This window comes from Halichoeres trimaculatus, unplaced genomic scaffold (assembly GCF_033239565.1).
Source record: "Halichoeres trimaculatus isolate MK-OKI-2021-1 unplaced genomic scaffold, fHalTri1.1 fHalTri1_scaffold_9, whole genome shotgun sequence".
NCBI classification, from domain to species: Eukaryota; Metazoa; Chordata; class Actinopteri; order Labriformes; family Labridae; genus Halichoeres; species Halichoeres trimaculatus.
Genome location: NW_027437188.1, coordinates 5,244,751 through 5,272,072, shown reverse-complemented (window position 1 = coordinate 5,272,072; position 27,322 = coordinate 5,244,751). Strand labels below are relative to the sequence as shown.

General features: G+C 42.2%; 1 protein-coding gene across 12 annotated transcripts in view; it reads right to left on the bottom strand.

Moving 5' to 3' along the window:
• The window catches only part of gramd1bb (GRAM domain containing 1Bb), a 213,068-nt gene that overhangs the window by 96,740 nt on the left and 89,006 nt on the right, over positions 1-27,322 (bottom strand). For 11 of the 12 annotated variants that reach the window (XM_074680442.1, XM_074680444.1, XM_074680446.1 and 8 more), the window contains exon 2: positions 14,211-15,401. The exons of the other annotated variant lie outside the window; for it this stretch is intronic. In XM_074680442.1, coding sequence (XP_074536543.1) covers positions 14,211-14,620 — 410 coding nt within the window. In that variant the 5' untranslated portion in view covers positions 14,621-15,401. The remainder of the gene's footprint in view (positions 1-14,210; positions 15,402-27,322) is intronic. 12 annotated transcript variants of the gene reach the window in all.

The window sequence follows — 27,322 nt, the reverse complement described above, 5'->3', positions numbered from 1 at the left end:
CCCACTCCCTCCAACTGAAAATACGTGAACACACTCATTAGCCCAGCAACCACTTGTAGCGTCTCATTTCCAAGTGGGGGACTCAACAGCAGTACACCCGACTTGGAAAGTAAGCACAAGCTAATCCCAGGTATTTGACACATACCTAGTTAGCAGAAAGCTAACTTGCATCACTCTTCATCCCGTGCTGCTTTGAAAGTGCAAGAAAGCGGGTGAATGTTGATCCTTGCTTCACCCTTGTTTGGGAAAAAGCTGTATGACCGATAGACAGCTGGGGTCACAGACCAAGAAGTTCTCGTGCTTCCAACTCCATTGATAAATCTCTTTTCATTCATGTTGGGCTGTAAAACCTCAAACCTTTTGACTCCTGGTCTGGCTCTGCTCATTATGCCCATTTGCCATTGTAGTCAAGTGAGATACTAACCGATTTTGACGCAGTTTGTTTTACTTCGAAAGTCACTAGGTGTTTTAGGGAGTTTAAGGTCGCAACTTCCTGTCCCATTTAATCTTTTCTACACTAAATTTATGCGTCACAGCTCAGCATCCAGCAAAAATAGGATGGCTGCGTATTACCAGCAACACGGCGGACCAGCCACCTAGCTTGACAGCAACAGAATGGATCCAGTGTAAGTTGGTGTATTGCAGCTGTTATCTGGCATTTCGTTTCATGCTGGTTGTGTTTTTCTTCCTCCATGCTGCGTCCACTATTGTAGCTGTTCTGATAAGCTTCTTCTACTCCCTATCGTCAACAGGCAAAGTCACTTAAGCGCTGTGTTTGGCTGAGGTTACCATGCCTACCACCGCCCAGAAACGTCCTGACAGAGCCAAAACATCAACATACAAGCTAGGGCTGAACGATTTTAAGAAAAGATTGAATTGCGATTTTTCTGGCAGATATTGTGATTTCAATTCAATTCACAATTTTCTTCAAATCAAGCTTTGGGATATTCACATGTAGGGCTGAACAATTTTAGGAAAAGATCTAATTTTTCTGGCAGATATTGCAATTCACGATTTTTTAATCATCAAAAGTGATGATAAATAATCTGTTTTCATCAACTTCTACTCCTAACAGAGGCTTTGTGTTGTTGACCTGCTTACCAGCACTTTTAACATATAGATTGTCTTCAAATTTGTAAAACAGAATGTGTATAATACTTGACACAACAGATCCTGAGTCAGTCAGGAGTGCTGCAAAAAATTGCTGCCTTGGCGATCTCAAAATTGCATTGTCTAAAATTGCGATTTGGATCTGAAAACGATAAATTGTTCAGCCCTAATACAAGCAGAGGAAAAGGTTGAGGCAGACAGAGATACTGACACACATATAGAGGCCCATGGGAGAAAAAAACCCAGGCAGACTCTACCTTGAAGAATAAAACTGACAAAAGTCAACCATTATAATTTCCAGAAAAAAAAAAAAACAAAGAAAAAGAAAACAAAAATAATTACAGTTTACATGGTGACTGTTGGCCACCTCTGTTTCACCACCGTTTATGGAAGCTAGGAGTATTTCGAGGATGCTTTTTAAATGCATCTAAAAGAATGAACAACAACAACAAAAGAAAATCCTGAAATATAAACAAGATTAATTTAAGTGTATTTCGGTTATTTTAGTGCTGATTTAGTGGGACATTTAAAGCATCACTTCCAGTAGTAACACTGTGAGACAGCGTTGTGATTTCGAAAAGTATAAATGGCAGGATGAGGTGAAGGCAGTGATGCGTGTCTGAAGATACTGCACCACTTCCTCAAAATAGCCCTGCTCTTATCAAGCAGCAGAACAGCAGATTCCACTGTGTCTTTGCAAGCTTCTCCTGTTCCCAGACACACACTCACACACTCACACCTACAGCCTTCACATCCCATGCACTACACACAGAGAGGAAAGACAGCCAGAGACAATGCTAGGATTGGAAACTCAGAAACAAACGTAAATTACAGGACAACAATCACAATTGTGAACACATGGAACATTTACAGACCTGAGCCCACTTTGACGTCAGAGCAGATTACAACCATAGACAGAGTGAAATGTCATCAGGATTTGAAACCAGAGCATAAAAGAGCCAATCTGAGTGGAAAATAGCTTCAAGCTCCAAATCAGTGAAACAAAGCTAAGGTTTAAACACAGGACTTAGATTAATAAAGTGTTCCAGTTCATTCCTGAACCAATCAGACATATGGACTTACTTAACTCTGAATGGGTAAAAAGCACATTAAAGCACAAGATTGACTTAAAGATGACAAATTTCTTAGGAAAATGTTATTTAGTACTCACAGAGCATTCATCCTCTTACAGTGGGAGAGGACCAAACCTTCATCCTCCACCTCTCACACACAGCAGGAGTATTTTAATCACTCACAAAACAGGTTTTCCACTGAGGTGGTACAATGCATTAAAAAGAGTTCAGAGGGACAAAGTTCCAGTCAGTCATGAGTGTCATCCTGGCCTGAGGTGAAGGTCCAGTACTTTACTACATGGCAGACAGACACTGCGAGAACACAGCTAACAATGTGCTGTAAGCACTGTGTGTCACGATCAGAGTTAATCTTTACAAAGGCTTTTTCAAAGTTTAATCTTCTGGCACGAAACCAAAAAGCTGATGTGGGAAAAACTTCGACTTAACTTTAACAACTGCACTCAAATGCAGTCTGAAGATTCCAGATCATTTAGATACTACATTTAAAACATTATTCCTAGCTGCTGAGAGACACAAGCTATTTTTTCTTTATTTCACATTCCTGATTTTTAAAAACCACACAAAACAGAAAGAAGACACAACTCTGTCATGTGTTTGGGTCCAAAATCTAAAATTTACACTAGGATGATTTTAAAGGTCTAATATCTCTGCAAGACATTTTCCAATTTTCATTTGGTTTTCTGCTTTTATGGTGTCTCTGTGCGTGTCCAAAAGTTACATCTCAAAACGTCCCCTTCTAAAGAATACCTCCACCAAGTCCTTCACAAAACTCCAGGGTTAGTGTTAAAATGTATACTGTATTAGACCGGCCTGGAACACACACACAAAAAAAAAAAAAATCAAACAGATGATTTTTGTCCCTTTTCCAATGAAGAGACATGTACAAAAGTGTTAACCAGAAGATATTGTTGAAAATGTGATAATGAATATTTAGCATCTAACAAGTAGATTTACTCATCCCTCCCTTCGATTAGTGGTTGACTGAAGTTTGTATTACAAGGTGTAAACCGGTTCTGAATATAAGTAGTTTTTGAGACTAATAACTGGTATTTGGGACCTTTTAAAGTAAAGAGAAACTTGAAAAAAATACACACACATGACCACAAAACTTTGTTGTAATGATTTCCAATTTTCACTCCAACTGAAACTTTCAACATCCCATACAGAATCTAACAGTTTACCCCATACACTGACAGTACAGTTGAAAAAAAATCCAATGATGCTCTGGCCAATCAGATAGTGTTATGAGGCTTGAGACTGGAACTGGAAGTGCCAGAAACCACAGACGCACTAACTTAAAAAAAGTCGATCTGAACAGAAAATGCAAATGTGTCTACAGCCTGAGACATAAAAAAACTTACCCTGAATTGCAGGGCTCGATATTGTTAGGAACCTGATTCGGTTCAATTTTGATTTAGATTGCTATTCAATTCGATATTGGTTTGATTCAATATTGATTTAAATGTGTTAATGTCAGTTTAGTCTGAAGTAAAATTACAAAAATAATAAGTGCTTCTGTTGACAATTTTTTTCCAATATTTTTTTTCATGCCCATGTAAACCTTTGTGTTATGTCAGTTCAGATTCTTGAGCAATAAAACAACCCAAATGTCAGACTTCAGAGGTAAAATAGCTTGCTCTATGCTGCTTCTTACTTTGGTTGTAATTTCGTTGTTGTTTGGTTTAGTGTGGCCTTGGTCCATACAACACAAATGACACACACAGTGCTCCCTATGGCCAGTAGGTGAAACGATTCGGAGTATTTGCAGGGCGGGGCAATATTGCGATGATCTAATATTTAACCCCTTCTCAATAGCTAATTCATCTGATGGCACGTACTGTACGGGGTGACTTTTTTGTATCTTGGCTGTGTAGAAGATATCTAAATTAAACATTTTGCATTGTTAGTGATATAGCCAGCCTGATTGTCAGGCAAGCACACTTTAAATTCTTAGAAAGGAGGCTCAAAACTTTTCTCTTACTTTCGTCAAAGGTAAAGTCCAACATTTCCAGAATGGCACACGATGAAAAGTGGCTTGAAAAATCGGTTCCAGAAAGAGATGGGTGACTTCAAGTCTACAGGACGATACAGTCTACAGTGAAAGGCACCTTTGGCAGGGTTACAGTAGTGCATTTTTTAATAAATTAACTGCATCTGTAAAACAAATGTTGATGGCAATAGTCTGCACAAGTTGAAGATCAGCTCTGATCAATAGCCAAGGCCGATGTTCAGTTGACCTTAACCAAAGCATTAACACTATTTTTATATAATCCAGTCTCATTAATGCATAAATTTGTCAGGGCCTCTAGCTCTGCTTAGTGGCAGCCTCCCTTTTTTCCCCCCTCCCTTCTCTCTTTTCCTTTTCCCAGGTGGGCGTGAGTGAGGTGTGTGGAGTGCAACCAGGTGCAGGCAGTTGGTAATCAACAGCAGTTTCCCTTCCTCTGCCTTAAAGTCAGTCTGCAGTCACCACTCGGAGCCAGACCGTTGCATACCCCGGTCAGTTTAGCTTGTTGCTAGTTTCCCACTTTACACTTTGGAATACTAACCCTTGTCTCCAATATCACAGCTTCTGGACCCACCCTGCCTGAATCACCCGTTTTGGAGCTCTCTAGCCTGAAGCCTCTCCTGCCTCGCCACACACCTCCTCAGCCTGCCTCCCCTCAAGCTCTCCTCGGTCAGGCTGTCCTCCAAGGCTGCCCCTCTCTTCCTGGGTCGGCTACTCGCTAGGGAGAATTCAGTTAAGAGGTAGTGCAGTTAGTTTTGCCCAGTTTTGGCTTTCTTCACGCAGGTTGCGTGCCTCTTTCTTTAGCCTTATTCTAGTCACAGTTTGGGTCTTCATTTAATCTTTATTTAAATCTCAGCACAGCCTCAGTTAGCCGTTCAGTTTCCTTTGTAGCTTCTTAGTTAGCCTGACTCATTAGTTGTTAGCCTCTAGTGGCCAGTGCCTGTTTTTTGCCCTCAGTTTTCGTAAATAAACTTTTTGTTGTGAATTTTCTGGTCTGCTGTGTCTCCTTGTTGTCCGCATTTGAGTCTCTGATTTGCTCCGTGACAGTACGGTCTGGCCATGATGAACTCAGCGGACAACGAGATTAGCCCTGACCAAACACCCCCTGTGATAACCATTCAGCAAGCTATTGCTAACCAGGGAGCTGTCTTAGGTCAGCATGAAGATTTGTTACGCAGCCTAGTTGAGAGTAATAATGCATTGTTGAATCAAGTCTCCCTACTCACCAGTAAAGTCGCCACACTAACAACTCAAATAGCCCAGTCTACTGCTCCATCACTGCAGGGCCCAGTTCAGTCTCCACCCCGCCCTGCTGTGGCTAGCGCTAGTCAGGGTGCCAGTCAGCCATTTCGTGAGCCATTTGTACCTGTTCCTGAACGGTACGCTGGAGATCTAGGTTCTTGTCAGTCTTTTTTAACTCAGGTTTCGTTGGTATTCGACCTACAGCCTCACTCTTATGCTACAGACAGGTCTAGAATTGCATATTTACTTAGTTTGTTAAAGGGCCCAGCGAGAGAGTGGGGAGCTGCGGTTTGGGAGAGTCAGTCTGGGATCTGTGATTCCTATGTGGACTTCATTCAAGAAATGAAGAAAGTGTTTGACCATCCAGTCCGGGGAAAGGACGCTAGTAATAGACTCATCTCATTGAGACAAGGCATCCGGAGTGTGGCGGAATTTGCTGTAGAGTTCAGGACACTGGCAGCGGAGAGTGGCTGGAACGATGAGGCTCTACAAGGAGTTTTCTACAAGGGACTGCAGGAGAGTCTAAAGGATGAACTTGCCACTCGGGACGACGTCTCCAGCCTTGACCAGCTAATCTCCCTGGCCATCCGGCTGGACAATCGGCTACGGGAACGCCGGCGGGAACGGAATCAGCGCCCAACTGCGGCTACCCCCCGTTCCTTGCTGTCGGGGCGATCAACCTCCATGCTGCCCCAGCCTGCTGACTCAGACCCTGAACCCATGCAAATTGGTCGCGCCCAGTTGACTCCACAGGAGAAGGAGCATCGTCGCGCCACCAATGCCTGCCTGTACTGTGGCAAGTTGGGCCACTACATCGCCAATTGTCCCACACGGCCAGCAAAAGGGCAGGCTCACCTGCTACCAGGGGACTGCAGGTGAGCCGCACAAGTATCACTTCCCCTCAGCGCCTGCAATTGCCAGCCTCCCTCTGCTGGCAGACCCTTTCCATCCCCATTACTACCCTGATTGACTCTGGAGCTGAAGAGAATTTCTTGGACAGCCAACTTGCCGCACAGCTGAATATCCCATCTACACCCCTGCATTCCCCTTTGGACGCCCGAGCCCTGAATGGCCTTCATCTGGCTGAAGTTCGCCACAAGACTGTACCTGTAACTCTGATTCTGGCTGGTAATCACAGAGAGACCATACCATTTCATCTCATTAATCATTCCAATCCTCCCTTGGTTCTGGGGCACCCCTGGTTACGGAAGCACAATCCCCAGATTGACTGGGTAAAGGGAGAGGTGAGATCTTGGAGCCCCCAGTGCCTTGCTAACTGTCTCCGTTCAGCTCAAACTCCAGCTACCCCCACTACTCCCGCACCAACTAAGGCCATCAACTTGGCATCAGTTCCCCAGGAATATCATGACTTGGCTCCAGTCTTCAGCAAGGAAGCAGCTCTCACTCTGCCCCCCCATCGGCCCTATGACTGTGCCATCAATCTGCTGCCTGGTGCCCCCTTGCCCAAAAGCCGGTTATACAACCTGTCCAAGCCAGAACAAACTGCCATGGAGACATACATCCGTGACTCATTAGCATCTGGAATAATTCGCCCTTCGTCCTCTCCAGTAGGCGCTGGTTTCTTCTTTGTGGATAAGAAAGATGGTTCTCTCCGCCCATGCATTGATTTCCGTGGCTTAAATGACATCACAGTCAAGAATACTTACCCCCTGCCGTTGATTAACTCAGCGTTTACCCCCTTACATGGAGCAACAGTCTTCACCAAGTTGGACCTCAGGAATGCTTACCATCTCATCAGAATCCGTGAAGGGGACGAATGGAAAACGGCATTCAACACCCCCTTGGGACATTTCGAATACCTTGTCATGCCGTTTGGACTCACCAATGCGCCAGCTGTCTTCCAGAGCCTGATTAATGACATTCTCAGAGACATGATCAACCAGTTTGTCTTTGTATACCTGGACGACATTCTGATTTATTCAAAGAACCTTGAGGAGCATACTCAACATGTGCACCAGGTCCTGGAGCGTCTCCTGAAAAATCAGCTGTTTGTGAAGGCAGAGAAATGCCAGTTCCACACCTCCACAGTGTCCTTCCTCGGGTTTGTCATCTCTCAGGGGAGGGTGAAGATGGATCCTCAAAAGCTCTCAGCTGTCAAAGATTGGCCCCAACCAGACAACCGCAAGCAGTTGCAACGTTTCCTTGGGTTTGCCAATTTTTACCGGCGATTCATACGCAACTATGGCAAGGTGGCCGCCCCGCTAACCGCCTTGACCTCTACTTCAAGGCCCTTTAGGTGGACCTCTGAGGCAGCCCAGGCTTTCCAGGAGCTCAAGCATCGCTTCATCACTGCACCCATCCTGATTCAACCTGATCCCAGCCTGCAATTCATAGTTGAAGTGGATGCTTCAGATACAGGAGTGGGTGCAGTCCTTTCTCAACGCTCTCCCTCTGACAGCAAGTTACATCCCTGTGCTTTTTTTTCTCGACGCCTGTCATCTGCTGAAAGAAATTATGACATTGGAAACCGTGAACTGCTTGCAGTCAAGCTAGCCTTGGAGGAGTGGCGTCACTGGCTGGAGGGGGCTGAGCAACCCTTCATTGTGTGGACAGACCACAAAAACCTGGAGTATGTCCGCTCTGCCAAGAGGCTGAATGCTCGCCAGGCCCGCTGGACCCTGTTCTTTGGGAGATTCAACTTCTCTTTGACATATCGACCTGGATCTCGCAATGTTAAGCCTGATGCCCTGTCTCGCCAATTCTCTGTTGAGGAATCGTCCGGCGAGCCTGAATCCATCCTGCCTAAGACCTGTTTGCTTGCTTCTCTCACCTGGGAGGTGGAGTCTCAAGTTCGGCGTGCACAAACACAGCAACCTGACCCAGGAAATGGTCCTCCAAACTCCTTATTTGTGCCAGACTCAGTTCGCTCTCAGGTGCTCCAGTGGGCACACGCATCCCGCCTGACCTGCCATCCTGGAACGGCAAGAACCCTTGATGTCCTGCGCCAGAGATTCTGGTGGCCTACCATGGACCCTGACACTCGTGAGTTTGTGGCAGCCTGTACTGTCTGTGCCCGTAATAAGACCCCAAATCAGCTCAGTTCTGGTCTCCTCCAGCCGTTACCCATTCCACAGCGTCCCTGGTCTCACATCGCAGTGGATTTTGTTACTGGGTTACCCACATCCCAAGGAAACACCACCATCTTTACCATTATTGACCGCTTCTCCAAAGCTGCCCATTTCATAGCCCTGCCTAAGCTCCCATCTGCTAAGGAAACTGCTGACCTCATGGTTTCACAGGTGTTCCGATTGCATGGCATTCCATCAGATATTGTGTCCGATCGTGGACCTCAGTTTATTTCTGAAGTTTGGAAGGCTTTTTGTACCGCCCTTGGGGCCACAGTCAGTTTAACGTCTGGGTTCCATCCACAATCCAACGGCCAGACGGAAAGGGCAAACCAGGCCATGGAGACATTCCTACGCTGCATCACCTCAGAGGACCCTACAGCCTGGAGTAGTTGCCTTCCATGGGTAGAATATGCACACAACTCCCGGGTCAACTCCTCTACTGGGCTCACCCCTTTTCAGTGCTCTCTGGGGTATCAGCCACCCCTGTTCCCCTGCCAGGAGCAGGAGATTGCAGTTCCCTCTGTCGAGACCTTCATCAGGAAATGTAAGAGGACTTGGAAACGAGCTCAGGCATCTCTTCTCCGTGCATCACAGAGGATGGAACGCCAGGCCAACCGTCGGCGTTCTCCAGCGCCCCCCTATGTTCCAGGTCAGAAGGTTTGGTTACGGGCCAAGGATCTACCTCTGAGAGTGGAATCAAAGAAGCTGGCCCCACGTTTCATTGGACCATTTGTGGTGGAGAGGGTTATTAACCCCAGTGCAGTCCGTCTCCAGTTACCTGCTACCATGAGGATACACCCGACATTCCATGTTTCCCAGATCAAGCCTGTGAGGGAGAGTCCCCTGGCCCCCCCAGTCCACCCCCCCCTGCCACCCCGGATGGTGGACAATGCACCTGCCTACACTGTGCAGCGGCTCCTGGATGTTCGTAGGCGTGGGCGGGGACTTCAGTATTTGGTCCATTGGGAGGGGTATGGCCCAGAAGAACGCAGCTGGATTCCTCGGCGCCAGATCCTGGACCCAACACTCGTCCGGGACTTCAACCGCAGGCATCCTGATCGACTCCTTCGTGCACCTGGTGGTGCACGTAGAGGGGGGGGTACTGTCAGGGCCTCTAGCTCTGCTTAGTGGCAGCCTCCCTTTTTTCCCCCCTCCCTTCTCTCTTTTCCTTTTCCCAGGTGGGCGTGAGTGAGGTGTGTGGAGTGCAACCAGGTGCAGGCAGTTGGTAATCAACAGCAGTTTCCCTTCCTCTGCCTTAAAGTCAGTCTGCAGTCACCACTCGGAGCCAGACCGTTGCATACCCCGGTCAGTTTAGCTTGTTGCTAGTTTCCCACTTTACACTTTGGAATACTAACCCTTGTCTCCAATATCACAGCTTCTGGACCCACCCTGCCTGAATCACCCGTTTTGGAGCTCTCTAGCCTGAAGCCTCTCCTGCCTCGCCACACACCTCCTCAGCCTGCCTCCCCTCAAGCTCTCCTCGGTCAGGCTGTCCTCCAAGGCTGCCCCTCTCTTCCTGGGTCGGCTACTCGCTAGGGAGAATTCAGTTAAGAGGTAGTGCAGTTAGTTTTGCCCAGTTTTGGCTTTCTTCACGCAGGTTGCGTGCCTCTTTCTTTAGCCTTATTCTAGTCACAGTTTGGGTCTTCATTTAATCTTTATTTAAATCTCAGCACAGCCTCAGTTAGCCGTTCAGTTTCCTTTGTAGCTTCTTAGTTAGCCTGACTCATTAGTTGTTAGCCTCTAGTGGCCAGTGCCTGTTTTTTGCCCTCAGTTTTCGTAAATAAACTTTTTGTTGTGAATTTTCTGGTCTGCTGTGTCTCCTTGTTGTCCGCATTTGAGTCTCTGATTTGCTCCGTGACAAAATTATCAAGTTCTGAGTTCAATGTATTTTTAAGTACTTTTTATAAACACGCTATGCTCTGTACATGATGTCTTTAAAGCACAATGTGGCTTACATGTGGAGAACCTAAGCTATGCTACATCTGCTATGTCCCTGTTCACTGTTTGGTTCTGTAAGCATTTCTTTTTTTAGAGTGCAATTTATACTGCTGTTAAAAAACACAATATACGTAAGTGAGCTTGCTCGGCTTTGCGATGACGCAGGTGCAGCTCACACTGGAACAAGCTATGCTTCATCTTATGTACATCCTTGGTGAGCATCCTCATTTAGTTTAAAGATAACTTTGCTGCATAAGCACTGTGACTGTAACACCAGTGTGTGTCAGCTAAGTAAGGGGAAAACTGCTTTTTATCTCTATTTTAATGTATTCATAGTGGCGTCATCGTCATCATCAAAACAAGTTGTCAGAGTAAAAGGAAAAAAAAAAACTGCCCAAAAGGGAGTAATAATAAATAGATGTTGGGATGAGAGCTGACTCGATAGGAAATAGTGCATTGTACAGCATGTCCTCACATCTTCACATTGAAAATGTGCTGGTTCAGTTTCATCAATAATAAAGTGAAGATAAACATTAAGTTATGGATTATTAATGTCACTCCCATGCTGCTTTAACCCTATAGAAGTTTCTAGAAAATTAACTATGACCTGTAACAAGCGGCAGAGCGAAGAGGAGCTGTGTCATCCCAATGCGAGGGTTGGTATTAGCTTGAGAGGAGTACACAGTTCACCCTGAGGGGGATCTAGGCTGCACTCATGATGTGCTGGATAACGACAGTATTTCACACTCATGGAAGATGACGGGTTATGAAGCAATGCCTCAGGGGAAATGGTGTCTTCCACTAACAAAGAGAAAATGCACTGATGGACTGAGTAATGAACCTATTCCTTTCTACCAACTGAAACTAGTGATAACTCTTTTGGAATCAGCAGAGACAAAAGTGAAGTAACAACCTGACACTTTATTTTAAAACCAGGAAACTACTTTAAATAACTTTGAAAAAATTGATTTTCAGAAAAGATAAGAATGAATCATGCATGATTCTACTTCCCATGGATGGGGTGAACTATCACTGACACTAGTTAACTGCAATAAAAAGAGCTGTTTAGCTTCACTTTAGCATAGCTGGGACTCAGAGATGGCTGGGGGCTCATTGCTACTCCAGAGACCAACCCAACTCTCAGGTAAAACTTGCTATAAATGCAACATCTGCTCAAAATGATAGTAATAAAAAGACATTTTTCAAGGTTAAAAATTAGTATTTTACATTATTTGGTATAAGTAATTTTTTTTTTCCTCTAGTGCACATCATATCCTAAACGCCTGGCCAACACTGCATCCTAAAGAGCAGAACAAAAAGAAGAAGCACAGTGGGTTTGTTTAAACCTTCATCTATCCTCTCTTTCTGCTCTCGGCCCACCCAACCTTTTCAAGCTTGACAAGACCTCAAACCCCCAAAGTTTAATTTGTTCATTCATGCCCCATAGACAGCAGAGCCAGATAAATGTGGTGACCTCTCGGCAGACGTCTGCACTCTGTTCTTTCTGAGCAAGTATCAAAACGAACAACTTGTAGTTAGTCATTGCTGCAGCAGCTCATGTATTAGAGCTATACTGATATTGCAAGTGCCATCTTCACTTCCAGCCTCCACAGATGAATCTAATGCAAATAAATGTTAAGTCTGATAAAAAGAAGTGCAAACAGTTTACATCTCAACCTGATTAACACATCCCACAATTTCAGAACCAGGTTCATTCTTTCTTTTTGTTAACTGAATTATTGACAAGCTTTTATTTGTTTGTTTTTTCTTGAACAAAACCTGTGGCCTTTTAATATTATTAAAAAACTGTGTCAAACAAATGTTTATGGCACTGTCACTTGCAGATACAGGGTGTTAATTATATCTAGATATGTCAACTCACTGCTGAACTACCAGGTCTTAACCTCTAATTCACACATAAAGGGAGAGGAGGTAGCTCAGGCCATAGGGACTTGGGTTTGTAACTGAAGGGTCACTGGTTCACTGACCAAGATTGGGATTGGGCTGGAGAGGTGTCAGCATAATTTTGTGAGCACTACTGAGGTACCCTTTGTAACAAGCCGCTTCTTTCCGCCCTCCAGCTCCTCGTTATCTGTGTGATTGGCTGAACACTGTGACTGGGAGTGTGGAGGCTGTTATTGGTGACGTGGGGAGAAGGCGCAGGGGCTGTTTGAAAGAGTCCGGGAAGAGGCCAGGAGTGCAATCGTCGGAGTTAAAAGATGCGGAAGTCGGGGTAGTTTAGTCCCTTGCAGCCATTACAAAAAGACCCACAATCAACCTCCTCAGCATACCACCGGATCAGGACACGACAGAGCACCAGTACTCAATAATTCCTCCTTCAGATACTCTGACCGTCATGACTGGCTGACGAGACTGACTGACTGACTGACTTTTCGGACATACCTTTTGCTGTGAGTAGTTTTTTTTCTCCTCTCTCTTTTGGGATGTTTTTTTTTCTTTTTGAACAAGGAACAAACTGTTTTTTTGTGTGTGTGTATTTTTTTTTTTTTTTTTCCAAAACTGAACTTAACCGGGCTGGATGGTTTGATTATTCCTTGACAAACTACACACCTGGAACTTCCTTTCTACTGAAAAAAAAAGAAAGAAAAAAATAAATAAATAAATTTAAAGCGGTTGTGGACTGCACATTTGTGTTATCTGTCATTGTTGTGTTGGTGAATTAATTTTTTTGGGGGGGTTTGGACTTAAAGAATTATGCATGATTTATTATGGTTTGGGCATGTTTCAGTATCCATGTGAGGTTGTTTAGGTTTTACACTTTTACATCCTTTGTGTATGGGTTGTGATAAGTGCGCTGACTAAAGAGACTAAATAAGACTTTTGTCAGATAATCTCTGACTGGCACCCCTATGACTTAAGAACCTTCTAACTACAAAACAAAAGAGAAGTCACCACTTAAAATCCGTCACACCTTGAGCAAGGTACAATCCTCCCCTAATTGTTCAACATTGTATCTCTTTGGACAAAAGCATCTGCTAAGCAAAATTGTAAGTTGTAAATAAAGTGTGAGCACCACGCTACGTACTACGCCACACTAAGAAACCACTGTAGTCAACCACTGCATTCGGCTACAGCACAAGCCTTCAATGGCTGCTCGCGGCTGTTATGTTGTGAGTCTATTTTTGCCGGCGTATGCTACACAAACGCGTCAATCTCTGCAGAGCAGCCCCAAACAGGAAAAGATCAGAGCATCCAGTCATTTCATCGTAAATCTCATCCTTGTTTATCAAAACTGCGTTAATTTCTGAAGTTTTGGGAGTTCCAGGTGAGTTTAACATGCTAAATATTTACCATGCAAGTACGTTGCCATGGGTCTGATCCTGCAGCAACATGTGGTTCTCCTGTGATCTTGCGTATCCAGTTGCTATGGAGTGCGTTGCATTGCACCCCAGAGACACATCCAGTGCGAATTTGAACACACCCAAATACTGTGACACAGCACAGCACAGCGCAGTGCTCACGCTGTATATGGAAATTAGGGGTAACACTTTCCAAAAGCAGCATTACTCAAAAGAACTCCAAGTCAATCTTTGTCTCCAACGTCTAAAAATATAAGTGGAAGATAGTTCACTTCATGGAAAAAACTCTCAACCTGCTGCTGAGCTAAGACATTACAATGGATGGATGGAGAGTTGAAGCAGAATAGAATAAAGGAAGATGGAGGGAGATGGAAGGAATAAAGAAGGAAAAAAAGGGAGGGCCCACACAAACCTGCTCTCACTGCCTTGTTCCTTCTTCTCTCTGACCTTCAGCCACTTCCTCAACAGGAAGCGCTTACGTCTTGGCGAGGCACTGGGCGTTGAGCAGCGGGACCAGGAAGCGGGGCCGTCTTCATCACTGGATGGTGTGATCTCAATGGAAGGCAGCTGGAGGTACTCCTTGGAACTTGAGCGTGATCGTTGCGTGAGTTGACCGACAGCTAAGCGCCCCCTCTCGATCTCCTTCTCGCTGGGCACGTTCCTCATGCGCCTCATCTTGAACCGCTTCCGTCTGAGAGTTGGGGTCGAGGAACATGAATGTATGGAGCAATCAGAAACAGCATTGCTCCCGCCATCAGAGTACGCCGGTGCATCGTTGGGGACGCTCACCTGAAGTGAAGGGGGTCTGAGAGTGTCACTCATTTCTCTTTAGTCCTTGGTCACAAGAACAAAAGAATCAGCAGCTCTGCAGCTTGAAGGGCTTGGAGGAAGTTGAGGTTTGGAGCCAGGAAGCTGAGGCACAATTAAGATCCTTAGACAATCTTTGGACCTCACACACTCACTCAGCTCCTCTTGTTTTGCCAGCCCTCTCCATGTGCCAGCCAATGCATTGAAAGTCTGGCTGAGAAGTCCTGATAGCAGATATCTCAGGCTTAACCAAGTCCTCCTGCTGCTCCTCAGCTGTTGGCTGATGAGTATCAGTCCAGTGGCCGGCTGACAGACTGTGAGGAGCAGTCTTGTGGCAGTAAATTCAGTCTCTCAGTCTGGGCAGGAGAGGGCTGGATTAGATAACAAAGGGGGCTTCTGTTCTGAGAGCAGCAGATGAAACATGTATAAGGCCTGTCAGGGAGTGTAACACAACTCCTTTGACGGTCCTCCCGAGGGAATGGCAGGCCAAGTTACACTCACACACTTACACACAAACACTAACTCTCTTAGCAAGAGCTATGCTTGTGTCCAAGCTGCCAAGGTTGTTACCTCAGTTGTTGTTGCTAATGCTAAAGGTGGAAGGCACCAACTGTAGCAGCCCTTGCATATTGATGCTGGAGTTGTGAAAAGGCTGGGAGATTGTTTGTTGTCACTTTGTGCTCATTTAAAGTTGTAGCTGTCAGAGAAGACACTGTCTGCCAGGGTTGTGCCCAAACTCCAGGATGAGGTCCGTCTTGAGCCATTCAGTGTGCCGCTGTCTTCACACAGTCAGTTCCTAAATGTTAAAGGAAGGTCAAAGGACTGCAAGGTACAGGAAAAGCTGAGGATGATGAAGGCTTTACTTTGATTTATACGCGCACACACAAACACACACACACACAGATGATCAGACAGGCAGACAAAGGGTACGGGAACACACAATCAGATAGCTTGATAAGCTATCAAAGAAAACAGGCAGTGCCTCTGATGGGATGCATTAACAATCAAACACACTCAATCAAGGCCAAATTCTGGTCCAGTAAACGTACAGTGCCTTATCCACCACCATTCACCAGCACAACCTTATCAACTCTGTACATACATCTTCCTTAAAAGCTCTGTTCACTGCATTAATGACCCTCAAACATTGTGTCAACTTCTACAAACACAGAGATAGTTCATTCAATGTAGCTCAACAAGACAGACCAATTAAAAAGCTTTGCAGGTTAAAGTCCACACCAATGAGGACATCAGCAGAGCAAAACAAAAACCCTTTCACAAAAATGCTTCACCTGGTCTGAGAGGTCCCTGAGTTGACTATCTCTGCAGTAATAGAGCCCTGAGTTAAGCTCACTGCAAGCCCAGACCTCACCTGTCAGTTTCTCCAGGTGCAACTGTCAAGCAAATTGAACATAACATAAATAAATAGATAAATAAATACAACAGGGAACAGAACAAAACCCTCACATAGCAAGACGTCAGAGTTGAGTGCGAGCCTTGTGGGAGAGACAGATAAAAATAACGCAGACACAAAGTAAGCTGTAAACACAACCATCTGCATCGTGCGTTCTACACCATTAGCACGGTAAAGCGATTGCTCAGCACATGGTTTTCTGAGCCTGGCATCAGCAGCATGAGACCAGCAACAAACAGCAGGGGGGAACAGTTTGTGCTTGCCACACTCTCCGAGAAAACTGCGAACTTAAATAATGACTTTTGTGATCAAAATTCACCACCTACCTAACACTGTGTCGAGCCCTTTTTCATGAGATCAGAGCCCAAAAAGCCCCTGATCCAGACAAACTTGTCTACTTGTGTGCCTGTGCTTCATGCAATTTGATGGATATGGGTGAATTTTGGCAAGAACCTCTCGATGCGTTACACATCACAATACTCGGGTTAAGATACGATATCATGATATCATGATATCATGATATCACAATATTGTGATATATTGCAATATTCTATACTCTTAGCTGATTGAAAACAGCATTTCTATTTTATTATGTTTGAAATAATGAAAGTCAGAAGCAGTGTTTCGTACAATGACTTATCTTAAAAACATAAAGTGTATCAAATTTGTCACTTAAACTACTGTGACATTAATCTAAAATTGCAAAACAATTATTTGGTGAAAGACGTGGTCAGTTGGTGAAACTGATAAATGTCACTTAGAATAACCAATGTTACGCATAAAAAATCTAATATCGCACAAAACTTGACTAGGAGTATATTTTTATCAGTCTACTACACTGTAAAAATTAAACTTCAATAAATTTCAACTTACTGACCCAAGAACAGGGAGAAAACATTGATGTTTACAACATCAAAGCTTACATCATCAAGTTAAGGAAAAAAATATTACGAATGTACTTTGAGATTATATTTATTATACAGTTTATGTACTTCCAACTCACCTAAAATGTGATTTTTTATTTTAACAAAAATAGCAATATTCAGAGTTGAAATATTGATATTTTATCACAGGTCAAAGTATCAGGATTTATTGCTGCATCCATTTTTCACCTCTTATGATGATACCTATTTGACAACAAACACATGCATAGGGCTGAACGATTTCGGAAAATAATCTTATTGGGATTTTTTGGACCAATATTGCAATTTAGCCTGCAATTTTATTTATTTATCTATTTACTCATTATTTTTTTTTATTATTATTTTATTTTATTTATTTATTGTATTTTATTTCCTTTTTAATTAATTTTTTGGGGGGTATCTTTTATATAATTTACAAAAAAAATTAATACAAATCTTTCTATATAATTCTATAGTATGAAGGCCAGGCCTACATGTTATGCATGTTGAAATGAAATAGACTGAAGAATGAATTGATACAAATGATATATCTTTATTTATCTATCACAATCACAAAAGAATATTGACTGATTGATTTAACTTCAAGCCTTGTAGACATGCAATATTTTTGCTAGAAAAAAACAGCATTGCTCGTTGCTGGTTTTAAGGAAGAAGGAGCACAAGTTACTATATCCCCTCCAGGTTTGTGTACATGAAACTTTAATTTTTTTTTTTTTTTTTTTAAATTGCAGACTGAGATTTGAAAATTGCGCTTTGTTACATGTCAGTTTAAATTCGATTAATTGTTCAGCCTTACATGTGAGTTCAACCCGTAGCAGCTAGCGACCAACTCGTGCAGAGACATGGTTGGTGAAGCAACCCCAGAAACTGACCACAGCTGTTACACCGCCATGACGTGTGGCTGCACATAAGTCTACATTAAACTGAATGTCAAAATTCCAGCATAGATTCAAGGCAGAGGAACAAAGAAAGGGAAATACAGTAACTTTACACTCATATCTGAATTTCAGAAAAAAATAAATCTTTTGCAGCTGGTCACAAGAAAAACAGACTGAGTTCCTTTAAGGTGGAAAACAGAATGTTTCAGACTCTGTCCTTAAGATTCAGACAGGATGTTCCAGAGTCAAAGCACCCTTACAGAAGCAGAGATATGTTGAAAAGCGTCAGTAATTGATTTCAAGTCACAACAAATGTGCTCTCTCCTGTTAATCTAAGCTTTGTAGCTACTCTTACTCAGAATGAACACAACCATGCAGTAATCTAGCCTAGAGGAAAAGGAGGCATGAAAAGCCTTTTCTAAATGGGACAAGTGAGAAGAGGCCTGATCTAAGAGATGATCTGGGAGACTTAATAGAAGGGGGATTTGACAACTGCAATACTGAAGATAATATGAGGCCAAGACATAACTACTCCAAGGTTTCTGGCAGAGTTAGTTAACCAGCAGCCAAGCAGCTTAAATGATTATAAAACTCTTATCTAGCATCCTGAAACTTGGATGAAAAAAAAAAAATTAAATAACACAAGAGGAATAGCATTGTGCTATGTTTTCAGAAAATGTAGTGTGAGACACAGTTAGTCCCTGCACCATACATTTCAACATGTATCCTGTGTCAGCGTGATCGTTTGACAGATACCAGCACTGCATTTCAGTGTAGTGTGAAGCACCACTCAAGGTTTGTATATAAAAATGTGTCATTGGGTTTATAACACAGCGCTTCTGAGTTTTCTCACCAGTTTAGCCTGAGCAGTTGTGTCAAAAGCTGCTTTGAGGTCAACAAACACGGACAAAGAACACTGACCTTAATGTGCACTCATAGAAAATCAGCTGAAGCGTGGAGCATTGCAGATCTGCAGCACATTCACATCCATGAATAGTTCAGATTAAACATTTCAGTTCAGGTCAGACACAGGTTGCTTCAGGTTAAGGCACTACTGATAAAACTACTAGTTCAAACACTGCTATCAGTCGGAAGATCAAAGGTTATCTTTGGGTTTGGCCGGCATGGGCTCATTCACAAATATAGTGGGTATGCACGTGATGTCACAGCAAGTGGAAGGAACTGGGGTTCTGCTCAATGAGTGGCAGAAAGAGTGAGATGTCTTAAATACCGTCTAAAATCTGAAACAAAATCGTAAATGGGGAAGAGCTGTTGCGGGACTAATTGAACCAACATGTTTGAAAAGCAATCAGAGCTATTTTTTGACAGGCTACTGAAAGACAAAGAGAAGAGAAACTGATGGATCGCCGTTTACAGAAACAATCAAGGCAACAATAGCTGGATTTGCGGTTCACATTTTGTCTCAGTTAATGTTTATTTGTGCTGTATTTTGGGGTGAAATCATTCCTTAAAGTGATACTCTGGTATGGAACAAGTTGGGTCCTATCACAAGGTTTAGGGCAGAAATTACCCCTACAGCAGTGTTTTTGTGCAGCAGAAGCCCAGGGCACTCGCACCAAAGACCCCCTCCCTGCTCCTCTGCCGGTTTCCTCTGCACTTAGACAGGACCATATTTTACTTGACCAAACCACCGAAAAAATCTGATATGGGTCTGCATTCACGCTTTATTAAGAGAATTTTCAGTGCGTTACTTTCACACAAAAACACCGCTAAATAAGGCCATAGTTCTCATCATGTCGTAAAACGGCGCTACCTCCGCTGCAGAGCCACAGCTGGCCACGAGGCGCTCGCCCTTTAGTGTATCAGTCCGTGCCCACGGCGTGCCAGATGTAAACAACCACAGGTAGTCTGCCAGGACGAAGAGACACGATGAGAGCCTTATTTAGTGGTGTTTTTGTGTGAATGTAACGCGCTGAAAATTCTCTAAATAAAGCGTGAATGCAGACCCATATCAGATTTTTTCAGTGGGAGTCCGTTTATTTGTGTTTTTGGTCAAGTAAAATATGGCCCCATCTGAGTGCAGAGGAAACCGGCAGAGGAGCAGGGAGGGGGTGTTTGGTGTGAGCGCTCTGGGCTTCTGCTGCACAAAAACACTGCTGTAGGGGTAATTTCTGCCCTAAACCTTGTGATACGACCCAACTTTTTCCATCCCGGGGTATCACTTTAAATTACGAAATCTCTAAATGTGAGCATTTTTTTATTCAACTTTATTTTTAATAACTGAAACATTTTTGTCTTTGTGTGATTATGAACCTTGTGCTCGACATGATTTGTAAACTAACTGAAACTGAGGCAAGCCGAGTTTTCCAAGTAAGGGGGAAATGCAAAACAAAGTAGTTGTAGCTGTTCTGTATGAAGTATTTGATATCAACTACACCTAAATACCATCACAGAGACTTACACAGTCTATAGTGGGGTTTCCACCAAGCAGTCTGGTTCGGTCAGCGCAACACAGTTTACCCAGCTAATAAATCCAACAAAGAAAAACGCGACACAGTAAACGAAGAGCATAGATGGAAGACATGTAGCATTTCGTCCTCTCTGTGATTGGCATGTAGCTCTTTGATACAAAGAACAATCAAGCTTTGTTTCAGAGAAGTCTGTGTGCCGCCAGGAGAAATGCAGCTGTTAAGTGACAATTATTTTGACCAATCAGCAGTCTGCAGTGTCGAAGCGCCACCTTCCGAGAGCGGATCGGTTCGGTCTGGCACCCGTGCGAAAGGGTGCCAAAAAGTGGGACGGCTCATCTCAGTTATTTGGGGATCTGTCCCGGCATAAGTCAGCGGTAACGCAACAAAATGCGCGCCGTACCAAGACGAACCAAACCGGTCTGCTTGGTAATGTTGAATTCCAAAGGTTCAAATAGTTAATACCTTAATTCACTTGAGTAAATCCACTGAATACTGTGAATTAAATCATACAGAGGCTTTTGAAGCTTTCAGGCTTTACATTGTGTGTTTTTCTGTCATTGATATCAGGTACAAATTAACGTCAGGATATAATTTCTGGGCACACGTTGATGTTCGTGGACCCCTGGCTCTTTGGTAGCTTTAACAAAAAATACCCTTCTTAGATAAAAATTACAATTGGACACATTTCGTTGCACTGAAAAATCTTTTTTTAAAGTTTCTAAATTACAGATCACAGGATATTTTAGGACTAAGACCTTGGTAAGTCTCATTAATAGCTCCTCAAAAGAACTATTCTTTTTCATTTTTCATCTTTTTTCATTTCTTTCTTTCTTATTAAAAAAAGAAAATAATATTCTCAGGACAACTGAGACTAAGATGTAGTGTTTGGGCATTAGTAAGCAGCTTCTTCAAACGACTTGGAGCCAGGCAGAACTAAGGACTTACATAAAATACATAATTATGAGCCTTCCCCTTCTAAATCATCATGTACTCTTTAAGTTGTTTGTTTGATGGGCTTCTAAAGGCATACATGTAATTTATCATCCAATATACTGAGGGATAGATGCTGCAACAATAAACACAGTTTTCTGCTGACAATATATGATTCATACACATTCTATTATGTTAGTGTTCATAGATTTGTCATTTGCAGCTCTAAGCAGAAACACACAAGCACACACACACACACCAGCTCTCACTCTGACATGAAGGCTGAGTGTGGAAGTGGGTGAACATCATGCATTAATCATGGCCAGACAACGTTTCCCATTACCGTTTCACACATTCTAGTCCCCTCAGGTCTTACTCGGGCATTCGTGCCCTTTACTCAGGTGAGTCGCTGATGTCATGGCTGAGTGTGGTTAAAGATACTGAAAAGAGACAGGAAAAAAATCATATTTGTAGATGAGTTTCATCTTTGAGAAGTAATTTCTTGAAAAAAAAAAAAAAAGATGCAGTCAAACACTGCTTTCTAGCTGGAGAGTGTTTATTCACCTGTCAGGTGCATGTACGCTATGAAAATATAAAAAAAATAGTGCACAGCAGGAAGGACCTCATTGGTCTAGCCATCTTGCTCTCAGTGCCTTGTGCACTTTGCCATGCACACATTAGTAGAGTCAACAGATGGACCCACCACAGAGAAGCTTTGCTGTTACAGCTGAAACATAGATCACAGTTTTCCATCATCGGGAAGGCTTCACGGCACAGAACAACCATGTGGTCGCTCGCCTTTCACGGCTCATTACTGACCATCAAAGTTCAGCTCCATTGTGCCTGCCACCCTATTCTTAGTGCTGTGTCCCTGTCATCACAATGTCAAAGAGAGCAGGCAGATTACAGAGGCATGCTGATTAAACTAACACTCATAAAAATATGTGCTGCACGAAGCGCTCCGATTAGACTAATTAATTTTTTACAAGGACAAAAAGCATAAAGCATAAAGTATTTGAGGGCTGTAGGGAAACCCTTTTAATGGTGGATAAAGTATTTAAGGCCTATAACAGCAAAGAGGCTGTTGTAATAAAACTGATCCTGCCATGAAGCACAGATTATAAAACTGAATGCACTGTTATTGTAATTTATATAGTCTTACAAAATTTTGCTCTGAAGAAGCTCATTATTTACTGAGGCACTTCATGCTTAAAGGCACCCCTCATCCGGAAAAGGACAGGAAGTGCCCATCAGGGACGCGGCAAGTTAGCTTTGGTGCCTTGGAGTTTTTAAGTTTAATTTTATTTACTTAAAATAAGGACTATATATATTGATGAACATATACATGTAAATAGACAAGATTATAGCCAACGGCTAATTTCTATCTTTAGTACCTTTGGCAGGTTGATGTCAAAAACATAAAATAACCAAATCAATACAAAACAACAAGAGCAGGAAGACTTCATGGCCAGTAATTTTTGCATCCTATTTGAAATAAGGCTGGGTATCACTCAAAAATTTTTGATACTTGAACCAATATGATACCTTTACTTTCTTACCAGTTCCCTGAACCGAACTTACCAATTTGATAATACCGATTTCAACAAAAAAAATAATATAATATAAAAAAAAAAACAAATTATTGCCAGTGCAAAAGGACATTCACAAGCAACTGATGGGTCATTATATATTGCGTGCAACTTTAATGTGTTTATAACTATAAATCAACTTTCTTCTGCCATTTTTTTCTCTTTTTTTCCTACGTCTAAACAACAATCCTCTTCCTTAATTCAAGCTTGGGACTAGCAAAAATGACCAAAAGAGACAAGTATAAGCATGACTCGTCCTCTCAAGCTGCAGCTGAGACAGACTGCTGTGTGAGTGAGGACTCGTCTGCCAGTGAGTGTTTTGGATAGGGGACAGCCCAGCACCCATTGAGAAGTGGAGGGTGCTGGAGATCAATACGTTTTCATGTCAGTCTTCAAACTCCAAAAGAGCCACTAGATTTGTCGCTAGTCATTTTTTGAAAAATAGACACAATAGGATTCTCAGTAGTGGCTCAATATAGGGACAGAGCCGTTAACAACACTGTGCCGCATGACAGCCAATTACCAATCACACTATCATGTTGATTAACCCTTAAGGTACCGAAACTTGGCACCAAAAGACAAGCATATTTTGATAATGGGTACAACCAAACGTTTCAATTGGTGCCGTTAAAGAACCAAAGTTTAGTACCCACCACTAGTTCATTCGCATTTTTGGCAAATTTTACAGCAACAGAAATGGATATATGTGAAAAATCAGCATTTTTATTCAAAAGTATTTCTTGATTTTATTTTTGAGAAAATATAAACATTTAACAAAATTTTGCCATTTAATTTAATTAAAGACCAAGAATTTAGATTGAACGTTAAGCTGTTTATATTAGACATGCACTGATCAGTTGGTGCAGATTTTCTTAATTTTGGGGGATCGGGGATCTGTGATCGGCCCATCCTTACATTTGAAACTGATCTTAAATACCTCCGGGAAGGTCTGACAGCCAGCCTTTGTTGCTTTTAGCTCTGAGACCTAAAACTCAGGGCACTTTATTGGTTATTTAAGTTAAAACATAAAGGTTTTATTGTTTCACAGGTATTGTTCAATGATTTTCAATAAAATAAGATTGGTAACGTTGAAGGTATATGCTGTCAGTTATAAAAAATAATAATTGGTATTGGCCAAAGTCAGGCTTTTTAAAGATCGGTGATCGGCCCGAAAGTTGTGATCGGTGCACCGATATATGAATTGTATGCAAAGGCTCTGTTTTTGAGTATGTTAAGCATGCCTGAATGAGTCTGTTACACTAGGCTTTATCATTATTGTTTCTTAATGTTTCTATTTAAATATAAATTCAGCTAAGGCTCTAAACTACAACACAGAACTTATCATCTTATGAATTACAAAAAAAGACTGCACTTTTGAGACCATTTTTTGCAAACGCCTTGATATCATATCAAGATTGTGGTATCCCTCCTGCCAGCAAACAGGAAGTGTTTTGAAAGTAGTTTGAAAGTATTTTCCCTCTCTGAACTCAAGATTGAAATCTTCTACACAAAAAAGGAGCAGTTTTGACTTTTCTTTTGGTGTTACGCAACAAAATTAACACCCTCATTTACCATATCAATCACAGATAATAATTATGTGTTTCAATGGTAGTTGTTACACTGTCAAATTAATAATACATTAATTACAGGAAATGATAGAGGAACATTAATGTGAAACCCTTTCATCAAACAAAATACTATTGCATCTTTTGTCAGTATGAAAATTGTTATCACGTTAAATATTTATACTCTGCCTCAGTAGTTTTCTTCTCACAGGAATGATGTGACTAATGGCACCGCGAACTGGATTCAAAGCTGAACAACCTGTGTGCCATATAAAAAACATATCAGTGAGCAATTACTCATACACCGGGGCAGCAGCATGCTGTTAAGACGCAGCTATTCGTGTGATGGAAAATTAAATTCATGCACAATGAAGCTATTATAACATTTAAAAGTCTGCTCCAGTGAAGGGTTTCTCTTCAAGCTCCTCGTCCTTAGCCAACCCATAGTATAAATCTTATTTGAGCTCCGGGCCAGTGACATTGAATTGCTGACTGAACTGTTTAAATACAAATAAAGGAGCATACTGTACAACAATGAGGGCATTCAAAGGTTCTACTTGACATTTTTCTTCATATGAGTCATATAACAGGGAGACAACTAGAAAGAATGCATCCCACAACATAAATAAACTTCAATAATATTATGCATGCTGATGTGCCTGAAGTGCTCATCCTTCTTAATCAGAGCCAGCAGGTAATCCTATGTCAGGCAGTCCTCGTCATAAAAAGGGCTCCCTCCTCCTTCTGCTTTGGTCCACGTCTATTGAGACTCTCTGTACTGATCAAAACCCAAGCTTTCATCTCTTATTTAGATCGCTGCTTTCTAAAAATAGCCACGGCACACTATGGAAACAGGCAGAGCTCTTTGGTGAAGTAATGCGCAGCGTGTAGAATGATTTGAGGCTGTAGTGAAGACCCATAATAGCTGAGTATGACTCACAACTAGGATGAAAAGGAATTGGGACAAGAACAAAGCGAACTAAAAAAAAAAAAAGAGAAGCAAAAAATATATTAATGAGCTGAATCAGTGTGCCTGAGTATGAATAAATGCCTGACTAGTATCTCTTTCACATACGATTCTGTAATTGGTTGTTTTGTGTATGTATGAGGTTTAAGTGAAGCAAATGAAAGAAAAACGATTCAAACTGAAGTTGAAAAGGAACTATTAGTAGCCATTGGTGACGAAAGATGTAATGTTAAATAAACCAACACTTTCTAGGATTGCATCAATCCCAACCTGTAGGGGCATAATGGAATCGTCAACTCTGGATATGATACGAAACATGATAAAGGGCCTATAATACAAAGTACTTGCAATATGGTACGACTTTTGTTCACAATATGAAAGAAAAGATTCACATTTAAAGGAAAAAAAAACAGCAGCATTTTTTCCTGATGCCTGTCTCTTCACTGCTTCCTCAAATTGTCTGACTGACAGAACTGGCAATGTTATATTTAGAATAGAGAGGAATATTAGGATGTACAATATATTTGTTGTATCACAGCGCAAAGTTTGTCTGTAAAATTAATGTCCTATCCCGATAAAATCCAAGACCCATCGACAGTAGCTATTCTACAAACAGGGCAGACTGGGTGAATAAATCAAACCCACCCTTCCCAACACTGTGTGTGTGTTAATGAAGCAGCTGACAGCTCTCAGTGGATCAGTCTGGAGACAGTCAAGTCATTTCTCCCGATCAGACCCTCAGAATTAAACTGAACACTCTGAAACAAAATACAATATGTTAAAAAACGTCAGCACTTAACTTGATGGGGCTAATAGACTAGCACATGTACGTTAGCTGTAGCTCACACGAGCGCCAGCTGAATAGAAATAGGAGGATTTATAGCTCATGTTTTCTCAAACTCTGATTCAGAGACATCACAGTGAGGCAGGACAAACACACTACAACAGGCGGTTTGATGCTGTCTTTCTGTAGTTTTGATCAAATGTAACTAACATTACATAAAGGTTGTTATATTAAGATAGTTACATGTCAAAGCTTGATCCCTTAATGAACAGCAGCCTCCTGTGCCCAGATGCACTCAGAGTAGAGCATGTGAGGAAAGCACTAATCCAGACCAATCTGTACTTCACATAACCTTGCAGAAACTTGCTGTTAGTTATAAAGAGCTATTGTGGCCTTTGGAAAACTGAATGTTGAGCTGAGTACCCTCAGTCACACACTAAAATTCGGGGACTTTAATTTTTTTTTTTAACTTGATTTTATTGTATTTTCTGCATCTTTGAATTTTATTTTCGCTTTTTTTTTCTTTCTTTTTATTTCACCCCTACAAACCTGGTATCAGCTTTTGGTCAAAGATGGACTCAAAAATTTAGATGTATATCCGTACATTAGGGCAGATTTATTCCCAAATGGGGGGGGGGGGGGGGGTAGCCCCAGAGCTTCAGCAGTTAGGATTTTACCTCCTTGGTAACACTAGTAAATCCAGTGACAACTTTCCATACAAGTGGAGCTTAATTTTTTTTTTTTTTAACAAGTGATAGTGGTAGTGTATCAAAACATTGCACAAAAATCCTCAACAAGCATCTCCAGAATCATTAAGGATGGGTACCTTTCACATTTGAAACAATACACTACTGATGCCTGGCACCTGGCAATTGGTATCAGTACTCAACAGTGCCAATGTTCAGTACTTTTGCGAGTGTTTATGTGGTAATTAATATTGATTTGTTAAATAATGAAATCTAACAGTTCATTTTTCTTCAGTATATATATAAACTTGCAATGTTGTGTTTATGTCCAGCTTGGAAAATCACCTACTCTTCCACTCCCTCACAGTCACAAAGATACGTTAGGGTACCTAAGCATAGAACCTCTTGATTTTTACATGAAGTGGTACTTGGTATTTCCAACAGGATTCAGTCTATACCTATAAAAGTACCTTATTTGGTACCCATCCCTAAGAGTCATAACACCAAAGAGTACAAGTTCCAAAAAGATGCTGAAATAAAGGGGTTGAT